The 24,947-nt window shown below is 33.0% G+C and overlaps 1 protein-coding gene across 4 annotated transcripts in view; it reads right to left on the reverse strand.

Annotated features, from left to right (window-relative positions):
* DACH1 (dachshund family transcription factor 1) overlaps nt 1-24,947 on the reverse strand; it is a 486,728-nt gene that overhangs the window by 132,742 nt on the left and 329,039 nt on the right. For 2 of the 4 annotated variants that reach the window (XM_020992455.2, XM_020992456.2), the window contains exons 4-5: nt 14,169-14,324; nt 13,487-13,659 (exon numbers count right to left, since the gene is read on the reverse strand). In XM_020992455.2, the coding sequence (XP_020848114.1) occupies nt 13,487-13,659; nt 14,169-14,324 (329 nt within the window). The remainder of the gene's footprint in view (nt 1-13,486; nt 13,660-14,168; nt 14,325-24,947) is intronic. The other 2 variants (XM_078147697.1, XM_020992457.2) reach the window with 1 other exon arrangement.

Consider the following 24,947-nt stretch of genomic DNA (forward strand, 5'->3'; position numbering starts at 1 on the left):
GTTGTTGTTGCTGTTTTATTCTGTTTCCTTTCCCATGGTTCCTCTCATTACTTCTAATTATTCTTTACATCATAACTAATGTGAAAATATGCTTAATATGAATGTATAAGTGGAGCCTATATCAGATTGTATAACATCTTGGGGAGAGGGGGAAGGAGAGGGAGAAAATTTAAAACTCAAAAATATTATGGAAGTGAATTTTGAAAACAAAAAATAAATTAATTAGAAAAAAAAAAAAGAAACCTTGGTTAGACTCTTTCCTGCCACTAACTAGAATTGTGACCCCGGATGCATCACTTAACATCTCTGAGTTTCAAATGCCTCATGGTAAAATTAGGACAAACATGAAAAAATAGTTGTACTTCTTGTGCTATAAGGTCATGCGGAAGGAGCTTTGTAAACTTTAAATCTTAAAAAAAAAACCTCTCACTGTTCTGTGTATCTGAATTTAATGATGGTCCCAAAATGTTTGTTCAGGATTCAACAGCATACTCCAGATGTGATCTTACCAAATCACTTACTTGGTAAGGGATAATTTAATTAAATGGGACCTAAGAAAGGGCTAGGAAGCAGATAGGTAAAGATTTCACTGGTAACAAGAACTCTTGGATAAGGAAACTCCCTCTAAGAACACAGGTTGGCATCTTAAGTGCAACTTAAAGGCTTAGCAAGTTGCCTAAAGCATTGAGAAGTCAAATGACTCACCATGGATCAAACAGAAAGCATGGGATAAAGATGGGATTTGAACCTAGATGTTCTTGATTTCAAGACCAATCTCTATTCACCACAACATACATCTTAAGATACCACTAGTTTTTTTTTGTTTTGTATATTTTGTTTTTAACCTAAAATACCTAAAATTATTTTATCATCCCAACTACCTTGTATAATTTATTAAATAGACCTTTAATAATTGGGGGAGAAATTTCTCAGGAAAGTATACTTGTAAGTCATATCACCAAAGCTCTCTCTATCTTAAAAGAAGCTAGAGATTCCAGGAGGCAGAGGTGAGAAAAAAGTGCATTGCACATATAGGTGACCACCTGTGCAAATGGAAAAAAAGTAGGAGATGAAATATTGTACACAGGAGGGGAAGTTCTGATTGTTGGTAAAGCCTTTGGAAAATGAAATGGCCTACCAAAGAAGGTAATGTGTACCTCCTTACTAGAGGTCTTCAAGAGAAAATAAATAACCACTTAGGTATGGCTATTGTAAACAGATTCGATGGATTAGGTAGGCTCTGAGGATTCTCAAAAGTCTTCTTAGATCTTACTCTCTACCAGTCACAATGTCCCTCACTCTTCCTGTCCCTAATGCCTGGAATCTTCTCTCTCCTCATCTCCACTTATTGTGTTACCTGGTTTCCTTTAAATACCATCTAAAATCCCATCGTGTATATGAAGCCTTTTCCAATTCTACTTAACTCTATCATCTTCCCTTTCAATTCATCTCAATTCAAATGAATATTTTATTAAGGGCCTCTTGCTTACCCTACACTGTGCTTCTCTCTTTTAAGAAAATTAAGAGGCAGCTTAAATGTGGTAAGTAAAGGGTTACTAAAGGGAAGATGTTATTTAACTGTGCTAGTTTCTGATTTAACTATTTTATTTAAATCTGTCCTGAATAGCATGTGAAAAATGGATGCATTCTCATTTACTTTTCCAAACCAAATAAATCAAGCATGCTAGGCTTCTAAAATGCTGAAGTTCATTAGTGCGCAATGCAAACAAATGACCTAAAATTATAAGAAAAAAACTAATATATGAATTAAGAGAGTAGAGAAATCACAGCTGTAGTAAAAACAGATGCACTTCACCTTATGATAATTTTAAGATTAAAAAAAGGGGAGGATGGCTTGCCTCTTTTTTAACAAAGGATTTAGCATCACCTCACCGTGACTCTGAAACACAGGTTCAAAGTGATTAGCCACTGCCAAGAGCGTTTACAGCCACCAAAAAACAACCTTCCCATGTGTGTACAGTGAAAAATGCTATTGACAAAATTAATGTCATCTATTCTTGAACAAGCAGACAATAACTGTCAAGAGAATAATCACATGCATTAAGGTTATTATATAAGCACATATACTGCCCCCTAAACACACACACACACACACACACACACACACACACACACACACACACACACAAAACTCCTTTACAAAGCTAGGCTAACACTGATCTTGAGAGGAAACATGGCACAATGAATAGAAAAAAGTCCTCAAGGTCTGGAAGACCTGGGTTCAAGTCTGCTTCAGACACATAGAGCCGAAGTGCCCCTATACAAGACTTTTAACCTATCAGTGATCTTGGGAACTTTCTAAATAAGGCTATAAGTTGGAGGGAAGAGGTTTATCTGCCTTGGTAGATGAAGCTACTCATTATGAGCACTTCTTTTAACTCAAAATTGGACTCTATTGTAATAAGAATTTACTTCAAATAATTTATCTTCTGAAGGATGTCTCTGGTATGTCTACCCAAATTAATGCAAAAACAAGGTGTAATTCAGGAATAGGATAGCTAAGTAGCTAAATATATGCTTTAGAACATTTTAAAGGTGCTAACATGCTTTCCTTGAATAGTCTAAATACTCAACCATACCACAAGGGGGTTGAAACTCTAATATTAACTCTTAATGGCTTTCTCTTTTCCACTTAACTTACAGAGTAGTAAGTGAAAGTATGTGTACACACACACACTCACATGAGTATATAAAGTGGTCTTGTCCTTCTCAAAATTATAATGACATATTTTCAATTTCTGAGTTATTGAAAAAGTTATTTATGATAGGGTAGCACATTGTGGGTATAACTCTCTCTAAAACTTTTCTCCTTTTCCTTCAACTGATTATTATTAATATTGTTCTCTTTTAAGAACTTTTAAAAAAGTATCAGTAAGTATATATGTAAGAAATATTTGTAGTTCCTTCCAAGTTTAGTTCAACAAAGAGAACGTGCATTCTGGAAGCAGATCAATTTCCTTTAAAGTCTTTTATTGCGAGTCCGGATTTCCTGTCATAATACATTTTGCAGTGGTGCTAATGGAAGGCATGAAAATCTGATGCTACTTTGGAAGTATTTAACTCTTCACATCCAACCTAATCTTTCTTGGACTACCCTCAGTGGCAATAGTTGTGCTGCTCAAAATCCATTAGCTGATTTTTAAAAACATTTTCCACGTAAATTTATAAGATGTCTGGCTAGTCAATACATATACTCAACTCAAAGTTCAGCTTTTCTATTTTCTACATTTTTAATGATCACATAGAATAAATATAAAATGAATCAGAAAATATACACAGCTAAGAATTAGGAATATAACAGGATATTTTAATATTTAAATTAAAAATAATAATTTTTTTAAAGCTGCAATATTGCTAAGGATTGCATCACTTACTGTAACTTTAGGCTTACTTTAATTTTGATTATATTATTTATTTGGAGATGAAAAACACAAATACAAATTTTTAAACCACATGTTTTAAACACATGCAAATTGTTAAGAACTTAAGCATGTTAGTATTCAATAGAAACTGTCTATAAATTGGAAAACAGCATATTTAGTCATTTCACTTAATGTATAATTTCAATCTTTGGAACATGATGCATTGTTCTTTGAAGGATTTCATTAAAGTGAAATCCAGCAAGCAAATAAAATTTGAATACATTTGTTTCACAATAAATTAAAGTATTTCAACAGCTTAATTCTTTTATAATATTTATATGCTTGCCTTTACAGAGTACATATAAGATGGAAAATAATGGAGACAACAAACAATTGCTTAGAAGAGAATATCATAATTATTATTGAAACAAGACATAATGAATTTTATTTTAACATAATAAGAAAAAGCGGGGTGTTGTCTATGGAGGAAACTATAGAAACCGGACTTATCAGTTCATTTGCATGATAGGCTTTAACCCCAAAAATGAATTTGAAGAAGGACATAGGCAAAAGAATATTTAATTTAGAACTTCAACATACTTCTCTATAATCTTGTATCATAAATCCACCAATCAATAAAACACAATCTCTGGCAATTTTCCATCCTTATCAAAACTAGTCACAAATAATAAGTGAAATTCAAGATGAATACCCTCTCATCAAAAAAGAGGTGAAACAAAACTAATGGTCCTGGAAGAGCAAAAGAAGAAATCTGCATTACTAACATGTAGGTGGAATGAAGATGGTATTACTCTTTAGGATTATCCAGTCTCGGATATGTTTCAAAGGTAAATTGTTCTAAACTTTAAAAAAAAAGAACAAAATGTCATAGCTTCAGAGAAACCTCTAGTTCCTTCTGAGGTTTAGCTTAAATGTCACCTCATTCAAACATTAGTGTCCACTTTCAATAATTTGTATATATTTTAGATAAATTCTCTATCTGCTCGTCTGTTAACCATCCCTCCAGGCACCAAGGCTCACAACCTACTCCTCACTGTCTTTTGCCCTTCCATATCCAACCTATTGCCATGTTCTGTAGATCCTATCCTTGTTAAAATCTCTCATATGTATGGACCCCTTCTTTCCTCTGATATTGAATTGCCCTGGTTCAGGGTACCCTCAAGCTTGAACTATTTCAGTAGAATGATGAATGATCTCCCTCACTGAAATCCTCTACCTATTCCAATTTTTCTTTTACTCAGCTATCAAACCTATATTTCTAAGCATGGGTATGACTTTATTTGTCTTTCTACAAAAACAAACAAACAAACAAACAAAAACCTCTAGTCTCTACCTGTTACTCTCCTGGGATCAAATATAAAATCCTCTGTTTGGTGGTTAAACTCCTTCATAAGTTGCCTTGCCCTTCTAACTTTCTTATATCTCACACCTTTCCACGTACTCTGTGATCCAGTGACAGTCATTTCTTTGTTATTACCCCCACAAAACACTCCAGCTCCAAACCCTGTGACTTTCACTGACTTGGAAATATAATACCCTCTCAGTATCTCAAAGACAGAAACTGTCTTACTTTTATAATTGTATGCCCAGTGACTACATTATATGTCCTGTTTAAGAAATGCTTGTTAGTTGACTTATTAGAATAAAAAAAATGGCATATTCTCAGAATAAATTGGTCAAATTGATTATAGTTTCTTTAGCCTTTTCTCACAGGGCTTTTAAAAAGTAGCTTTATCTGTTACTCTTGTATTCTTTTCAAGTGTTTCATGTATCTGTTCTCATTTGAAGGGATTCAAAGTAAATGAAACATGAGAGTAAAAAGATCTTACAATATGTTGCCCTAATATTAAGTTTTCATATAAGGGTTATAATATAATTTTGAACTGATAAATTTGGGTGCTAAATTAGTCATATAGTCTGAAGTGGTAAACTTGAGGAATTTTGAGTTTGGAGGACATTATATTTGATATGATAGGCCCCATAGATGAAGTTTCTTCCTCACAGTGCGACTCTGTGACTCATGCTCATTAAATAATAGGGAAAAAGGCAAAGGGTATACTGTGTAAGTTACAAGTATAATTTTCAGACCTAGGACGCAGTCCTATATTCTGAGTGAAGAAAGGGGGAACATAGAAGCATAAGAAATCACTGGAATTAGGGAGATGTGTGTCTGCTTTCATCAGGCATCAAAATGTAAGTGATTTTCTTTTTAAGTTTTAAAACATTTTTAAAATATATTTGTTTTTTATATTATTTAGGCATTGTTCCTTAGGACAATTTTTTTTTTACTTAAAAGGAAGGAAGAAGTGGAAAAATCAGTAAAATTGGTAAATATATAAAATATACACAATTTTCCACACCAATGGATCCCCACCTCTACAAAACACTCAAGTAGCAGTGCATACTCATTTCTTTTTTAAATCAAAAATTTTTTTTGAATTTCAGTTTCAAATTTTTAATGGTTATTTTTCTATTAACATTATTGTAGTTATCCTATATATTGTTTCCTTGACTTGGTTTACTTCACTTATTGGGAGAAATGCTTGCTATATAAGCCTTTGTAAAATCCACTGACTGTTAAATGGAACTTGGGGTACTAGTCACTGGCCTCCTAACAAATTGTGGGAAACACAGCTGTTACGGGCTCAACCATTATCAGAGAAAAGAGCCCAGTGAACCCCTAGGGGTACCTTATAACTCTGGTGGGTAGATGCAGCCTGCCTGCCCTCCAGAAAGCAGAACCAGTGCATGCCTACTACATTATAATTATTATCACCATTATTCTTATCATTATATAATTTTCCAAATTACTGATCACTGTACTTAACTATTTAGTAGTCTGAGTCATTGTATTCTAAAAAGTTACTGGGTAATTTGTGGTATGTTTTACCCTATAAAATCTTTGAGAAGATTAACAAGGAAAATTATTTCATAGGCAGAAAAAAAATGAAATATCTTCTGGAAAAATGAAGAGACCTAAAAAAAACAAAATACTTTACTTGCTATTGCTATTTTTAAAGTTTTTAATACTTTAATATTTACTGGGACTTAATCATATGGCAAATATTGATAAGTACTAGGTTTCAGCAAAATGTACATGAAAACAGTAAAAAAAAAATTAGTGGGAGCCAGAACAGGACCAAGGAATATCTTCATTATATATGGTTTTAGTACAAGTTTTGTATTTCTGATCAGTGAATAGTGAAAGTAAAATTGTTGACTAAAATGGTGATAAAAATTCCCTCCAGCTATTGTCTGTTTCAATAGGTTGCCTGCTGCCAGTAGAGGAGTCATCATAGTTCCACAGACATTAGTGATTTCTGGAGGTATATGCTTCGTTGGTGTCTTCAATAGTATGAATTGGATGTAAGAACTGTGGCTGAATTAAATTCATTTATGAAGAGAAGATGTTGACAAGGTTAAGGAAAAAAACAGAGATTTTCCTCAATTCTGAGTCTTCATATATAAATCCCCATAGGGTATATGGGGGGAAATTCTACATTTTTCTACATCTCTACATTTTTCCTAGAATGCCTTATACTGGCCAAACACTGCAGACATATATTTATCTGTGCTGATGTGAAGGCTAGGCAGAAAACACATGGAAACATGACAATTCCATGATAGGCTTTTTATCTTAAGTGGTAGAACTATCACTTCTAAATTTGAAAATAGTCTAAATGCTAGGACAGATAAGCCATTATGATCTTTTTCAAAAAAAAATCTCCTAGGCTGACCTAGATAAATTTCTTGAATGAGAAAAAAAAAGTTTTTCTAGAATTCAAACCATAATCTATAGCATTTCTGCTATGATGGATAATAAAGTGAATCCCTCAGAAGAATGCAGTTAGCAAAGAATATAGCACAAATGCTTGTTCTGCTCTATGTCATATATAGATTTCATTATTATATTTAGAATTATCACTGATTCATAAATCTTATATTATTTTTCTAATATTATTTTCACTTTTGTCTCTGGGTATCTGTTAGGATTCCATAAGGGCTGATTAGTTTTCTGTCAAAAAGTTCTCCTATTCAATAATAAAATAACCTACATTAACCATACAAAAAGCAAGGGTCAATTATTCCTTTATCAGGCCAAATGCACATAATGGACAAATATAGTTTTATACTGACCTCACTAGAAAAGGTAGTACATTGTTACCTCAAGCATAATACTTTTGTCCCATTGGCTTGAGAGTTTAATCTGTGTGGTTTTCTGAAAAACAATTTACCAGCTGAATCTTCAGAACTAGGCTCTCTTAGACTGATGTTACTTTTTCATTTTAATTTAAGAAGATTTTAAAGATATTTTTTTTCTGTTACCACTACAATTGTTTCACAGAATAACAAAATTTCTGAGTTATACAGGAGCTCATGGGCAATATGATCCAAACAGTACCTGAAAAGAATCCTATTTACAACATATTGGACAAGTAAGTCATCCAGTCTTTGTTTAAACCCTCATAGGAGGAGAAACTCACTACCTTCCAGGGTCAGTCAGTCAACAAACATTTTTAGGCACCAATATGTGCCATATATTGTGTTGACCAGAGGCAGATCATTCTGCATTTCAATACCTCTAATTGTTAAGACATTCTTTCTAAATGTGCTGCTTTGTAACTTCTACCCAGGAAGCTATTGTTTCAAATTCTATGCCCTGAGACAAGGCAGTGTGGTATAGAGGAAAGGGTGCTCTATCTGAAATCAGTGGACATGGCTTCAAATCCTAGTTTTGCCAGTTATGACCTGAGTGACTTCAAACATATCACTACTTTCCTCCCCTGTAAGATAAAGTAGGCTGACTCCAAAATCTGTTCCAACTTTAATCTATGATCTAGCTGAGGAAGTGTAATATTTCTCCCACAATACATCTCCATGATGTAGAATTCAGTCAAATATCCAGATTTGTTGCCTCTTTGATCTTTATATATAGGGAGGATCCCAATATTTTCTTCTCATCACACTATTCACTTCTGCCATATAAGTAAGATATTGAATCAGGAACTTATTTCAAAAGATCTGTGATTTCACTGCTTGATACCTCCTCCATTCAGCAATGTAAATTGCAAGATTTAATAGATGCATTCAGAAGTTATTGTGACCAAAAAATATTCATAACCTCATGGACAACTTTCTAGAAATGATTGTCCCCAATGTGAATTAATTAAAGTAAGAATTGAAGATGAGACAAAGCTAGTATCTTTGATGAAAATAACACAGACAAATCTAAGATATTTCAACAGCAGAATAAAGTCATTAAGTCATAAAACTCTCAATAGTATCTCAAAAGATACATCTGTACATTAATTTTTCTATTCTAAAAGACTAATAAACATTTTCAGTAAACATAAAATATTTTCATTTTTTTTGTCAGAAGTTTGATACCTTTTGTTTTCACAGTAGAGTTATTTCCTTTTGTATCTCCCTGTATTGAACTCTTCCTTCTAATATAAAAAGAAGTCAAGCAAACCTGCCAGCATATAACTTCATCTGACAGTATACACCAAATTCCACACTCATGGCATCCCATGATTCCATGGGAGTCATGAAGAGATGTGTGGTCTCTGGGTTGATCCTTACAATTAACAAAAATAGATATTCATTTTAATGTTTTAAAATTTTATTTTATAATATTTATTGTATATATCATTTTACTTGCTTTGCTTACTTTTTCCTTTATCAGGTCATTCAAATAGTTTCATGTTCCTCTGCATTCTTCCTGTTTACTGTTTTTTACATATAATATTATTCTGATATATTCATATACTACAAATTTGTTCAGGTAGTCCTAGAACACATTCACTTAACTTGTTTTAGATTTTTTCTGCCAAAAAGAGTGCTACTATTAATATTTTGTTATAGGAGACTTTCCTTTCAATCTTTGACCTGCTTTGCAATATATGTCTAGCAGTCAGATCAATAGGTTAAAAAAATGAATGAACAGTTTAGTGAATTTGTTTTTTAGTACAATTCCAATTTCCTTCCAAGATGGTTGAACAACTATACCAACAGCATATTAGTCTGCCTTTCTCCCAATGTCCCTCCACTATTTTCTATTTCCACATCATATCATCATTGCCACTTTGAGGGATGTGAAATGAAATTTCAAAATTGTTTCAATTTTTCTTATCATTCTAATGAATTGGAACAATTATGTATGGTTTCTGAGAGTTTTATATTCTTCTTTTGAAAACTATGTATTTATAACCTTTAAGCAGTTACATCCTGGGGAAATACTTCTTGGTTATATATTTATATCAATTATCTATTATGCAAATCAGAATTTTAGCTGAGATTTTAAAGATATTTTCCCTTTCAAATGATTCTCTTCTTATTCTAGTTGTATTTTGTTTATGAAAATTCTTTTTAAAAATTTTATGCAATTGATTTTTATTCTTTTATGAACTTATTTTCTGTCAAAATATATTTATATGTACATATATAAATTTAATCCTATACTCCAAAGCCTCATCATGTCATGGAGGTAGCCTTGATTTGTGAAAGACTATGGCAGTAGAAACAAAGATTTAGAAGGCCTGGTGAACTTAAAAGGCCTGGTGACAGATTTCATTTTTCCCCAAAAAAAGCAGTCCAAATGGAAAGAGGCTCATCACCAGCAATTAAGTTTGGCTATCTCAACTCATGAAAGTAGCATGATGCCTGACATATGGTTGGTACTTAATAAATGGTTGTTGACTTGTTCACTTTAATTAACAAAGGACAGGGGGTTCTAATCACAATTAAATTGTGAAATGTCTAAAAGTCATACATAATGCAACTATGAATTGCCATATGAGCCACTGATACTTCATAGAGTCCATTTTATAAGCTGGGTCCACCTTGTAACTTTGATGTAGTTTTAATTTTCCATGGAAACATACTAGCTGACTTGCTAACTCCCCATTCTTTGTCCTTCCTTCACCAAATTGATCACCAAAAAAATGGTGATCTATCCTTTTTTTTTTGTCCTAAGGCCATCATTGTTGGAACGGCCACAGTCAGAATGTTAAGTAAAGTTTCACTTACTTTGCATCTGAAGATAGTTCCCCACCACTCAAACTGGACAAGGTCAGAACATTTGTGGGACCTTCAGTTATCATGCATCAGGATGCAGGCCCCACCACATGATCGTAGGATTTAGATTGAAAAGGTACCTTAGAAACCATTTACTTCAAACTTGTCATTTCATAGAGAAGTATTAATATGCTAAACTTAAATGTCTGCTATAAAGATAGAATATTACAATAGGTAATATACTATGCTAATGAATTATTGAGGAAATTAAGTCAATATTTTTTAAAATGAAAAAATAATATTGATTAGAATAAAACAGAAGCCACTCATTATATTTATCAAGATATGAATAATCCCATTTTCTCCCCTTCAACCTATCTCAGGTGACTGATAAGATGATACTGGGTGGATGAGAAGGAGGATGAATCTTAAAGTTCTAATGACATATATGTGGAATAATATAGTTTAAAAAAAGTATGGGGCAGCTAGGTGGTGCAGTGGCTAGAGCACCAGCACTGGAGTCAGGAAGACCTGAGTTCACATCCAGCCTCAGACACATAACACTCGTTAGTTATGTGACTCTAGGCAAGTCATTTAATCCCAATTGTCTCACCAAAAAAAAAAAGTATATCTTTTTCACAAAAGTTAATGGAATGTATTCAAACCTACACCATCCTTTTTCCCTGCCTACTTCTGTTGCCTGCTAATAACCCTTTAAATGGCTGATTCTCCATGGAGGCTTTCCTGATCCCTTCAAGTGTAAATGACTTTGCATGACTTAGGCTTCACATGGCATTTTGTTTGTGTGTCTTTTCTGTACTTGCATATAGTTTACGCATTTATATCTAACTACATCCTCCTTTAGTCTGATAACAGCAGTGACTGAGTCCAATGTAATTTTTGTCTCTCTCATCTTTAGTACAATGTTCTTAATAGAATAAGAATTTTTAAAACATTCTTTGAATGAATGAACAAATAATGGCACATTAAACAGATAGATGGAAGAATGTATGGATGGAGAGGATGCTAAATTTTCAGGAAGAGAGACATGGCCTCTATAAATATGGCTTCAAAAATATATCTGTTGTATGATAATAAGCAAATTATTTAACATTCTAGACCCCAGTTTCCTCATCTAAAATATAAAGAAGTTTGATACAATGGCCTACCTCCATGGTATTTGAAATGTGTGAATGCATAAAATTGGTAAAAGGTAATGCTTGGTTAATTAGCCTACAATCTCATATTTTATTGATAAAAAGTTAAATTCAAAATATATTCCCATACGTGTCTACCTTTAAAATCTAAATTTATAGGTGATTAAAGCTATGTCATGTATAAGGTATAGCTTAGAAGGAAATAGGTAAATGTTACATTTAATGTGTTTCATGTTTGTCACAATCCATTCTCCTATTAATATAACACATGTATCTAATGATTTTATTACCGAATGATAGTCTTTCTCTAGCTTGGTTATAAATGTTCATAATCCATAACTATAAGTTAAGACTACTGTGAACATTTTTTAAAAAGCTAGGATGTTTTTAATCTCCTTATTTCCTTGTATTTTTTTTAATTCTTGCTCACCTTTTGTCGTAAAATCATTTTACCCTATTTATAATATTCAATAAGTATATGGTCTCAGTTTTATTACAATTGCTTATCACTAGGAAGTGAAATATTCTCCAGGACCATAAAAGTTTTTAGTGCTTTGTGAGATTACAGATAACAAAATATAGCTCATTAACTACAAGTTTAGTGAATTGTAGAAAGGAAGGTCAAAAAGTCTTTATATCCACTGCTTTCGTATTTGACCTTATTTCAATGGCTCAGTTAGAAATAGAAATAAATTGTGAGTGTGTGTGTGTGTGTGTATCCAAAATCAACACCAGTACTTACGAAAGAGGAGTAAAAAAGAATAATCAAATAAAATGTAGCATAAAAAATCATTACTATAGCTGGGGAATTGGCAATCTATTTTATATTTGTATTAACTGCAGCTACAAAAAAGATTTTTCAAGAGAATATGTAGTCATATAATATACTAATAGCCACATTCTGAATCACTGAATTGGATTAAATGTTCTTCCAAGGTTTTATACCACTGATACCTTTGTGATGTCAGAAAAATTGAGGAAGGACTCAAGAATGTTGGGTGGACCAACTGTGATGAACTTATGGCAGTGTCCACATGTGATTCTCACAAAATGGACAAGCATGAATTGATTGCAAATTTGATCACTTGGAGGGAACTTGAAAATTGTTTAGATCAAATGTCCTTTTGAGTACTAGAATATAGCATAGTTTGGGCTTGAGGGGAAAAAAAAGGAAAAAAATATTCTTTTTAGAAAGTCTACTTATGTTAGACAAAATGTTCATGCCTTATAAACTCAAATTTATTTACAGATGTTACCTTAACAAATAATGTGTTGAGACATTGAAGAATCCACTATTCTCATCAGTTCTTACTGTTATGCATGGCTGTACCTAAAATTGCCTTTTAGATAGATAGACTGCTACCATTCTTTAAAAAGATTAATATAATCAACATCATGCCTTATAGATAGTAGGCACTCAGTACTATAATTCCAAAATAGAATAAATGGATTGAGATGAGACAATTTCAAAACAGGAAGATCATTGGATATGAGTACAAATTTCAACTACACTAAATTCATTTCTTGCAAACTCTCCCATTCAACTTAAGCCTCCTGTTAAATTGCTAATATATGCCAGACCTACAGTCATCTCAAAGAAATGAACACATATTTATGAAAACTTCACTTATTAAAATACAGAAAAAAAACCTTTGACATTCTAAACAGAGTTACCACCCCTTATATCCAGTTTTCCCAATAAATAAAATTGAGATTTGAAAATAAATATATATTATCTATATATCTTATGATTGATGATCTTATAAGTACTACTAATGCATTTCTTATTCTACATTTAGTCACACTTAGGTTTTTAGCAAGAGCAGTTACATGAAGAATCTTCACCGAAAATTGCAAAATTCTATATGGAACTACTGATGGACTGTTTTTGTTTCTTTATTCATTTACCTTAATAACGGATGTCTCAACTCTTGATGGTGGGCTCTGAACTTGTGCTGCTGCCGCCATATTAGCAATGGTGCTGAGGTGGTTCATCTGGCTCATTGCCATGGTGACAGATGCTGGAGGTAGGCTGACAGGAATTAGAGGGTGGGGCATCATCATAAAAGGAAGTTCCAGTCCTATAAGAAAAAAAAATAGATACATATCATATCATACATGCCTCTATGTTTTGAAGGAAAAAACCCCAATGATCAAACTTTTATTTAAATTATTGGTACCATAAATCATTGAAAAATAAAGTCTTCAGAAATTCTGCGGTAACAAAAAGATTCAGAGAAAACATTTCTCCTCTATGTATGTAACTCCCACTGAGGACAACAGGAGATATTCAGACATGGAGGAAAAATAGGCCACTATGACTGATTAAACTGTTGTCTGTTCTATTGCATCATGAATAGTTTTCTGAAGTATCTAATGCCAAGTGTGATGGTGTATTTATTATGCTTGTGACTCTGTTAAAATATTGTTTAAAATATCAATTACTTATTCTTAATCCATACTAACCACATTTAACTATTTATATGGAGTACTTCTACTGGTTCTCATTGCCTTGTTGACTACACAATAATGACATACAATTTTACTTTTTGAAAACTATCAACGTTAGTGCTAAAAGATGCCATCGTACCATTTGGCAGAAGGTGGTTCTGCTGAAGAGGGTTGAGAGGATGACTAACTGGAAGGTTATGCTGTCCAGGCAAGCTGGGGTGGTTAACAGAGGCCTGAGATCCTTGGGTGGGGGGAGACTGAAGTTTTTCTTTATCCCAAGAACCATCACTGCTGCCTGTGGGGAATGAATATAAATTATTTGGATACAGGAAGATTCCAAATTTGCAATGACTAAGTTTGCAAGTAAGGCCACAAATTTAACCCATTTGGAGAATGGAAAATAAATATTTGGTTTCTTAGGGGTAATAAACTAAAACAAGGGAGATAAATTTTTTTTTCCAGTTTCCCTGTCCAAAGAAACATTCCAACTTTCCAGAAAGGCAACTGCAATAATAGACAGGTTGAATAGTAATATTCTTCAGATCTGGGAATAATTTTAAAACTTGAAAAGTTCTAGTAAAAATGCCAATCATATTTACTTTAAATATTCATATTTTAACATCTTTCCACTTGGCAAATGCATGTTTCATTATCTATTCATATTTGAACATCCTGATGTTTAAAATTTAAACCAAAAATAGATGAACAAGCATTCAATATATACCAATTTCACGTACACTATAAATTTGCTATTTTGCTACTCTAAACTGTTACAAACTAAGTTAACTAAGTTAAAAAAACTGTCTGAGAAACCTAATCACTAACTGGTCAAATGGTTTAATAGCAAATGAGATATATTATATAGTCAATGAAATTCAATTATACTATAGAATTAGAGGGTCCTAAGGTACAATTGAAATGCATGATAAACCACCAACCTTAAAGTGTTTAACCTAATTTTAAGAATTAACTTTAAGATAGATTTATTAATTTCCCCAAACATTAGGCATTGCAGGAAAGATTGGAAATATTACTTTGACAATGTAGTAGTAGGTGATTAGCAATGGAATAATATTGATATCTTTGAGTATAATTTATCTTTGACATAAAAAAGAATATAAAATTTAGGTTATGACATCATAAGGATTTTCAAAGTGCATTTGAGGGGCATGTACAAGTATATATGATGATATTTGGGGTTTAGCCATTTCTGTCTTAAATGTGTTACTGCATATTATCTTATTGAAAAATGTTTAATTTTTTTTTTAGTTTTTGCTATCGATGTAAATTAAACCTCTTTCATCAGAACTTGATTTCATAACTTGAGCTACTTGCAAGACTTACTCCTCTAAAACATACAGGAAAATGCTTTTCAACTAATAAGTGTTCTATTTCCTTTTGAAACCATATTTTCTTATGAGACACAGAAGAGTAAAGTTGGTGAAATTCCAATTTCAATCCTTTAGCTCTATTAAATAACTCCTTGTAAAATCTGTACAACATAGTTTTTTAATGAAGAATGCTTAGTTATTGCCATGAATTTTTCCCATCTACTTCATGAAGACAGTTAAAGCTCAATATAAATTCAAACTCATTAGCTCAATACTGTCTGAATACTAGTGTAAATTGTTCAGAAATAGATAATGAAAACTCAATTCAAATTTCTCTAGCAATCAAACAAAGCAATTTTATTAAACAATGAAAGGAATCAATTAAAACATCTTTATTATTTTACAAGAAGCCATGACAGCTTTTGTGAAAAGTTTATAGCTTAATACTAAAATGATTCACTTGAAAGCTATTTCCACAGCTTGATTCTGCCCTGTGATGTGAAAGTACATTATTCTATATTCAAAAATTCCCACACTATATTCCAGTATCAACAGGATAAATTTTAAAGACTTGCTTTAGGTTTCTTAATTTGCAGTGGTTGTTGATTTTTTTTAATTAAACAAAACTGCTGTGTGATATGAGGGACATTTGGTCACAAAATTATACTATTTACAAATCATAAAAAGTAGTCTCAGAAAGGTGGAGATTGAATGGTGTAGGAAGGGGGAGACTGAATAGGGTAAATTATCCCACACAAAAGAGGCATGAAAAATCCATTATAACGGAGAGGTAGACTGAGGGAGATGGGTAAAGTTTAAACCTTACTTTCATCAAAATTGGTTCAAAGAGGGAATAACATACAAACTCAGTTGGATGTAGAAATCTACCTTATGCTATTAAAAAAGTAAAAAGGGATGAGGATGATAGATAGGGTGCAGGAACTGATAAAAGGGAGGCTATACTGGGGAAGGTAATGATCAAAAGTAAAATGCTTGTGAGGAAAGGAAGGGTTGCAGTTTAGGGGGGTATAAACAAGCGAAAAATAGCATGGAGGGAAATGCACAGTTAGGTATCATAACTATAAACGTGAATGGGATGAACTCACCCATAAAATGTAAGTGGATAGCAGAAATGGATTAAAAACCAGAATCCTATAATATGTTGTTTACAAGAAACAGATACATAAAAGTAAAAGGTTGGAGCAAAATCTATTATGCTTCACCTGAAGCAAAGAAATCAGGGGTAGCAATCACGATCTCAGACACAGCAAAAGCAAAAATATATCTAATTAAAAGAGATAAAGAAGAAAACTGTATCTTGCTGAAAGATACCATAGATAATGAAGTCAAATCAATACTAAACATACATGTGCCAAATGGTATAGCAACTAAAGTTTTGAAGAAGTTGAGTGAGTTACAGGAGGAATAGATAGTAGGACTATACTAATGAGGGACCTCAACTTTTCTCTCTCAGAAATAGATAAATCTAACCAAAAAATACACAGGAAAGAAGATAGTGAAGTGAATAGAATTCTGGAAGTTAGATATGATAGATCTCTAGAGAAAATTGAATGGGAATAGAAAAGAGTATACCTTTTTCTCAGCAATATATAGCACCTACACAAAAATTGACCATTTATTAGAACATAAAACCTCCAAACCAAATATAAAAAGGCAGAAATAGTTCATGCATCCTTTTCATATCACAATGCAATAAAATTATGTTTAATAATAGATGATGGAAAGATATATTAAAATTAATTGCAAATTAAATAATCTAATCTTAAAAAAAGTGGGTCAAAGAACAAATCACAGAAACAATCTATAATTTTATTAAAGAAAATAACCATGAGACAGCATGCTAAAATTTATGGAATGCAGCCAAAGCAGTACGTAAAGGAAATTTTATATTTCTAATTGCTTACATCAATAAAATAGAGGGAAAAAAACAGATTGATGAATTGGGCACTCACCTAAAAAAACCCAAAAAACTAGAAAAAGAACTAATTAAAAAGCCCCAATAAAAACCAAATTGGAAATCCTGAAAATCAAAAGAGAAATTAAGAAAATTCAAAGTAAAAATTAAAAAAAACACAAACATTGAACTCATAAATAAAGCTAGAAGCTGGTTTATGGAAAAAAAAACAAAATATATAAGCCACTGGTTAATTTGATTTTATAAAGGAAATTGTTAGGAGCCATTTTGCCCAATCATATGCCAGTTATTTTTACATCTAAACTAAATAAATGAATATCTACAAAAATATAAATTAACAGAAAAAGAAATAAAATGCTTAAATAACTCAATCTTAGAAAAAGAAATTGAAGACACCAGCAATGAGCTTTCTAAGAAAAAATCCTTGGGCCAAATGGATTCCCAAGCCAATTTTGCCAAAGATTTACCAAACTCTATCAAACAATTAATCCAATACTAAATAAACTATTTGAAAAACTAGGCAAAGTAGGAATCTTACCAAATTCCTTTTATGACACAAATACGGTGCTGATACTCAAACCAAGAAAAGCCAAAACAGAGACAGAAAATTATATATCAGTTTCCCTAATGAATATTGATGCAAAAATTAAATAGAAAACTAGCAGAGATTACAATATTTTACATGGATCACACATTATAACCAGGTGGGATTTATACTAGAAATGCAGGGCTGGTTCAATATTAGGAAAACTGTAAGTATACTTGACTATATCAATGACAAAAGCAGCAGAAATCATATGATTATCTCAATAGATGAAGAAAAAGCCTTTGAAAAACCCATTCCTATTGAAAAAAAACCACTAGAAAGCATAGGAATAAATGAAGCTTACCTTAAAATGATAAGTAATATTTATCTAAAACCATCAGCAAGCATTGTCTGTAATGGGGAGAAGCTAGAAGCCTTTCCTATACAATCAGGGATGAAGCAAGGATGCCCATTATCACCTCTATTATCTAATATTGTACTAGAAATGTTAGCTAAAGCAATAAGAGAAGAAAAAGAAATTAAAGGAATTAGAATAGCAATGAGAAAATAAACTACCTCTCTTTGCAGATAATATTATGTCATACTTAGAGAATCAACTGAAAAAAATACTTGAAATTATTAACTTTAGCTAAGTTATGGGATACAAAATGAACCCACATACATCATTAGCATTTCTGTATATTACCAACAAAGTCCAGCAGCAAGAAATAGAAAGGGAAATTCCATTTAAAATAACTGTAGACAATATAAAATACTTGGGAGTCATTTGCCAAGAAAAACCCAGGAATTATATGAACAAAACTATAAAACACTTTTCACACAAATAAAGTCAGATTTAAACAATTGGAAAATATTAATCACTTATGGGTAGGCTGAACCAATATAACAATAATGACAATTCTGCCTAGATTAATCTATTTATTCAGTGCCATGCCAATCAAACTATCAAAAATTGTTTTATAGAGGTATAAAAACAATAATAGAATTAATCTGGAAGAACAAAACTTCAGGTATATGAAGGGAATCAATAAGAAATGCAAAAGATCTGGTTGTACCAGATCTCAAACTGTATTATAAAGTGGTAATTATCAAAAACAATGTGGTACATGTTACGAAATAGTTGCAAATCCACTACAATGGAACAGATTAAGTACAAATTACATTGTAGTAAATGACCACAGTAATCTAGTATATAATAGACCCAAAGATCCAAGTTTTTAAAAAAAAAACTCATTATTTGACAAAATGTGCTGGGAAAACTAGAAGACAGTATGGCAGAAACTAGTTATAGACCAACATCTCACACTATATACCAAGATAAGGTCAAAACAGGTTCATGATTTACACATAAAGGGTGACACCATAAGCAAATTAAGGAAGCATGGAATAGCTTATTTGTCAGATTTATGGATAAGGGAATAATTTAGGACCAAAGAAGCTATAGAGAACATTACAAAATGTAAAATAGACAATTTTGATTATGTAAAATTTTAAAAGTTTTTGCAGAAACAAAACTAATGCAACCAAAATTGTAAAGAAACAAAACTGGGGTGGGGGGGGGAGGAATTTTGTAACAGTATGTCTAATAAGGCCTCATTTCTCAAATATATAGAGAATTGAATCAAATATATAAGAATACAAGTCATTCCTCCAATTGATAAATGGTAAAAATATATGAACAGGTAGTTTTCAGATGAAGAAATCAAAGCTATCTATAGTCGTATGAAAAAATGTTCCAAATAACTATTGATCAGAGAAATGCAACTTAAAACATGTCTGAAACTACCTCACACCTATCAGAGTGGCTAATATGACAAAAAAGAAAAATATTTGATGTTGGAAGGGATGTGGAAAAACTGGGACACTAATGCACTATGGGTGGAGTTGTGAACTGATCTAACCATTCTGAAGAGAAATTTGGAAATATGGCGAAAAGGCTATAAAACTGTGCATACCTTTTTGATGCAGCAATACCACTCCTAGGTCTATATCCCAAAGGCATCCAAAAAAGGGGAAATGACCTATTTGTATGAAAATATTTATAGCAGCTCCTTTTGTGGTGGCAAAGAATTGGAAATCAAAGGAATGTCCTTAATTGATATTAGGGAACTGCTAAACAAGCTGTGGCATATGATTGTAATAGTATATTATTGTGCTATAAGAAATGACAAGCAGGATGATTTTAGAAAAACCTGGAAAGACTTACATGAACTGATGCATAGTGAAGTGAACAAAACCAGGAGAATGTTGTACACAGTAACAACAATACTGTCCTATGAAGAACTGAGAATGACTTGGCTATTCTCAGCATTACAATGATCCAAGACAATCCAAAAGGACCAAAGGTGAAGTACACTATCTGCCTCCAGACAAAGAGTCGATATTGATTGAATATGGACAGAAACATGCTAATTTTCACTTTCTTTCATTTTGTTCTTTCATTTGAGTCTTCTTGTACAAAATGACTAATATAGAAATGTTTTACATAATTGTACATGTATAACATATCTAATTGCTTATTGTCTCAGGTAGGGGGGAGGGGAAGGAAGGAGTGAGGCATAGAGCTTAAAATTCAAAACCTTAAATAAAAATGTTAATTTTTTAAAGTAGTATCTATTAAGTGCCTGTGAAAAATTTCTAAAGTACTTGCAATCCAGCCATGGTGCACATTTGGCAAATGTATAACATTTTTTAAAAATCTGAACAATTAAAATTTCAACCTACACAACTCAATTTATTGTGTACTATTTATGAATGTGAATTACAAAAATAGGGTAATAGTATGGATTAAGTGGACATTGAAACCCAAACTGGTTTGGAGTCATCCTTGACCACTCATCCTCTCTCCTCTCACATATAAAATTAGTTGGACATCTTGTTGATCTTACCTTTATAACATCTATCACATCTCTTCCTTTCCCTCCACTCACAGGGCTACCATCCCAGTTCAAATATCAATCACCTTATACCTGGATAACTGTAATAGCCACCTAATTGGTCTTCCTGCCTCAAGTATCTCTTCTCTCCAATCCATATTTCCTAACTTGCTAAAGTAATATTCCTAAAACACAGATCTGACTGTGTCACTCATAAAACCCTAGTAACTCTTTTACTATCTCTAGCATCAAATCAAACTTTTCAGTCATTTTTAGCCTTTACAATTTATTTTCAATCTACTTTTCCAGCCATAAATACATTGTACCTCTTAACGTTCTCTAAAATCCTAACTGGTCTTCCAGTGGATTCTCACACATTGTACTGTGTCCCACATCTCCCATCTCCCAACTCTATGTTTTTGCACAATCTATGCCTGATATGCATTCTTTCTTCATCTTTGCATCTTAGAATACCTATAGTATTCTGCTAAGCTTATTTCAAGTATAGCCTTCTCAAGGAGGCCTTTCATAATAATCTCAACTTGGGGAGTGGAGCCAAGATGGCAGAGTAAAAGCAGTGACTTGCTTGAGCTCTCCCTCAAACCCCTCCAAATACCTGTAAAAAATTGCTTTAAACAAATTCTAAAGCAGTAGAACCCACAAAAAGATAGAGTGAAACAAATTTCCAGCCTAAGACAATCAGGGTGGTTGATCAGAAAGGTATATTGTGCTGGGCTGGGAGAGGAACACAGTTTGGCATGGGCAGGCAGGAGTCAGTGAACCTGGAGCAGGCCTCAGAGGACAGAATCACAGGCAACTGTGGTGGTTTCCAGAGTGCTCAATCCACGAACACCAAATACAACTTAGAAGGTCAGTAGGAAAAGTCTCTGTCTGCAGTGAAAGAAAAGCACAGTGCGCTCTGAGCCCCAGTCCCTGAGCATGGCCATGGGGTGGTGGCTGCCTCTGGAGCTTCTGGCCCACAGACTGAGGGGAAATCAAGTAGCTGATCATAGGGTGATTGCAGGGATCTCTTTGTTGGTGCAGGATTCTCTTGCTTTGCCTCTGCTTGGATCTGGGTCACAGTTCTGGGTGGCAGTCCTGGGGCGAGCAGGCACACTGGCAAGGTGGAGCTTGTAGTGGCAATGAAAAGGAGATTCTCCTCACATTTCCAAGACGGAACAGAATACTTGTGGTCACTCATAGACCAGAGCACAGGCCAGGAAAGGAGTGAACACCTTGCCCTTGATCATAGCACCTTGGAAGAACTGAAAATTTACAGGTATTTCTGTTTATCTCTGAAAACAGCTGCACAAAACCCCCAAAGCTTGGGACAGTACATTCTCCACACTGGAAGCAGACCCCTAACTTTTGTTTTGTTTTGTTTTGTTTTTAGGCAATTGGGGTTGAATGACTTGCCCAAGGTCACACAGCTAGTAAGTGTGAAGTGTTTGGTCTAAGGCTAGATTTGATCCCAGGTCCTCTTGACTTCAGGGCCAGTGCTTTATGCACTGTTCCACCTAGCTGCCCCTGCAGACCCCTACCTTAACAAAGAGTTCATAACTCAAGTAACTGGCTGGGATCATGAGCAACCACAGCAAAAAGAGTCAGACCATACAATCTTACTTTGGTAACACAGAAGATCAAAACATACAACCAGAAGAAGATAACAAAGTCAAAGCTCCTACACCCAAAGCCTCAAAGAAAAATGCAAATTGGTCCCAGGCCATGGAAGAGTTCAAAAAGGATTTTGAGAAGCAAGTAAAAGAAGTAGAGGACAAAATGAAAATGATGTAAGAAAATCATGAAAAACAAGTCAACAGCTTGCTAAAGGAGACCCAAAAAATACTGAAGAACATAACACCTTAAGAAATAGCCTAACCCAAATGGCAAAAGAGGTCAAAAAGCCAATGAGAAGAAGAATGCCTTAAAAAGTAAAATTGGCAAAATGGAAAAGGAAGTTCAATACTGAAGAAAATACTTCCTTAAAAATTAAAATGGAGCAATTGGAAGCTAGTGACTTTATGAGAAATCAGGACACTGTAAAACAAATTCAAAAGAATAAAAAAATAGAAAACAATGTGAAATATCTCATTGGAAAAACAACTGATGTGGAAAATAGATCCAGGAGAAAGAATTTAAAAATTATCAGACTATCTATCATAAAAGAGTGAGGTCTTTGTGATGTACACTCTTCCTACCCTTTTATCCATATTTGTATATTCCTCTCTCATATCCCAAATTTGAGAAATATCAAATTCTACACCTTTCTTTCTACATAAGCATATTCCTCCGGTTGCTCTCTCTTCTATTTCCCTTGCTGAAACCCTCAGAACAAAATCAATCCATCCCCAGATGTCTACCTTTTTAAAAAAATCAACTTTTTCACCCTTTGAAGAGATTAAGGTTCTGTTATTATAATGTTAGCATTACCTCATCATATACTTCCTTCCAACTGCTCAAATAAATTTCCTTTCCATTTTTTTTTGGGGGGCCTTTTTTTGCATGTCAAAGTTTCCACTTAGCTCTTATATTTTCATCAGAAATCATTTAAAGTTATCTCTATTCCAATAAAAGTGCATTTTCCCCTATATAATTATAATCAAGTTTTTTTTTTGGTTTTTGAGGATGCTATTCTTTGCAAGTTTATATATATTTTTTACCTTTCAGAAGATTATATTCCAAGATTTTCTCCATTTTTTAATAGGAGCTATCAGGTCTTATTTGATCTAAATGGTATTTCCTTGGTACTTAAGACTAATTCTTTCTAGATCTTTGCAAGCATTTTTCATTCAACAAAGAAGCACTGGATTTTCATTATGACATTCCTGGGACCTTTCCTTTCAGGCCTCAATTAAATTTTAGAAAAACAAAATTGTTGTATCTGGATACAAAATATCAGACCTTCATAATGTATTTTTTTTTTTTGCTAAAAACTATTAGGAGCTAATGCCTACAGCAGGAAAGTACAATGAGTACTTCCATTAATCAGGATCCTGCTTACCCTTTGCCAACTCTAATAATTAGTTGTTTGAATTAATCTCTTTTTAAATTAGAATCATAAGTGCCTGTGAGAAAATCATAAACTGACTATCCCATGTATATTAAAGTTTCACACTCTTCTATTTCCGTATCCAGTCAATACTTCTTTTTCACAAAGTCTATGAATTTAGCCCTAGAAGATAATTTAGAGGTCATGTAGTGCAAACCTCTAATTGTACAAAAGAACTAAGAAAAAAAAGAAGTAAAAAAAAATCCAGAGAAGAAAAGTGGCTTGCCCATGATCACACCATAAGTAGTATAGCTAGTATCTGAACTCAAGCTCTGACTGCAATTTTAATGAAGAATAAAAATATTCATAACATGTGAAAATTATATCTTTCTCTTTGGGAACTTTACCAGACACATGGATCTGTAGAACTTAACTTTCAAAGAAAGGATGATTAGTGATGGGTTATTTCTCAGGATCAAGTTATCTTTATCTCTCTTGACAGGTTAATTCCCATTTTACCAAACCACTAGATAAGCCTTCTGTGAGTAAGTTTTCTAGCACGCTCTAGGAGAAGCAGTAGATTTTCAGGGCAAGCAGTGGTAGAATGGAAGTTTCAATGAATTGATGCTAACAGTGACTAGCCTTTTTTGAATGAAGTTAGCAATTCGCTGCCATAGTTACCCATTTTTAAAAATCAAAATCTTGTAGTATTTTCCTCACCCACAAGAAAAATATTGAACTGATTTATAGATTAGTTAAAAACTATATGATCTAGTATTGTATATATTTGCTCTTTAGTTAGAACTGAGCAAGTTGATAGAATTTTGTCTCTCTCCTGAGCTCCAGTCCTAGAATCACCAAATGTCTGTTGGTCATCTCAAACTGAATATATCTTAGGTATTTCAAATTCAACGATTCCAAAACTACTTTTTTTTCTTTTTTAATTCTTTTTTAAGTCAATGAAAATCTGTGTCAAACTTCACTCCAAGTCCATCTTCTCTGTCAGGAAATAGTTAGCATGTTTTATCATGAATCCTCTAGAATCATGACTGGTAATTGCATTAATAAAAAGAGCTCAAAATCCCTACCCCACTCCCAATATCTTCCATCTTCTTAATTTTTCTATTGCTGTTAAGGAATTCACCATTTTCAATCTTGTTGTCATCCTTGATTCCTCTTTTGCTCAAATATCTATCCATTAAGTTATCAAATAATGTCATCTTTTTTTTTTCTCTACAT

This window comes from Phascolarctos cinereus, unplaced genomic scaffold (genome assembly GCF_003287225.1).
Source record: "Phascolarctos cinereus isolate Bilbo 61053 unplaced genomic scaffold, phaCin_HiC Scaffold_7;HRSCAF=346, whole genome shotgun sequence".
Classification (NCBI taxonomy): Eukaryota; Metazoa; Chordata; class Mammalia; order Diprotodontia; family Phascolarctidae; genus Phascolarctos; species Phascolarctos cinereus.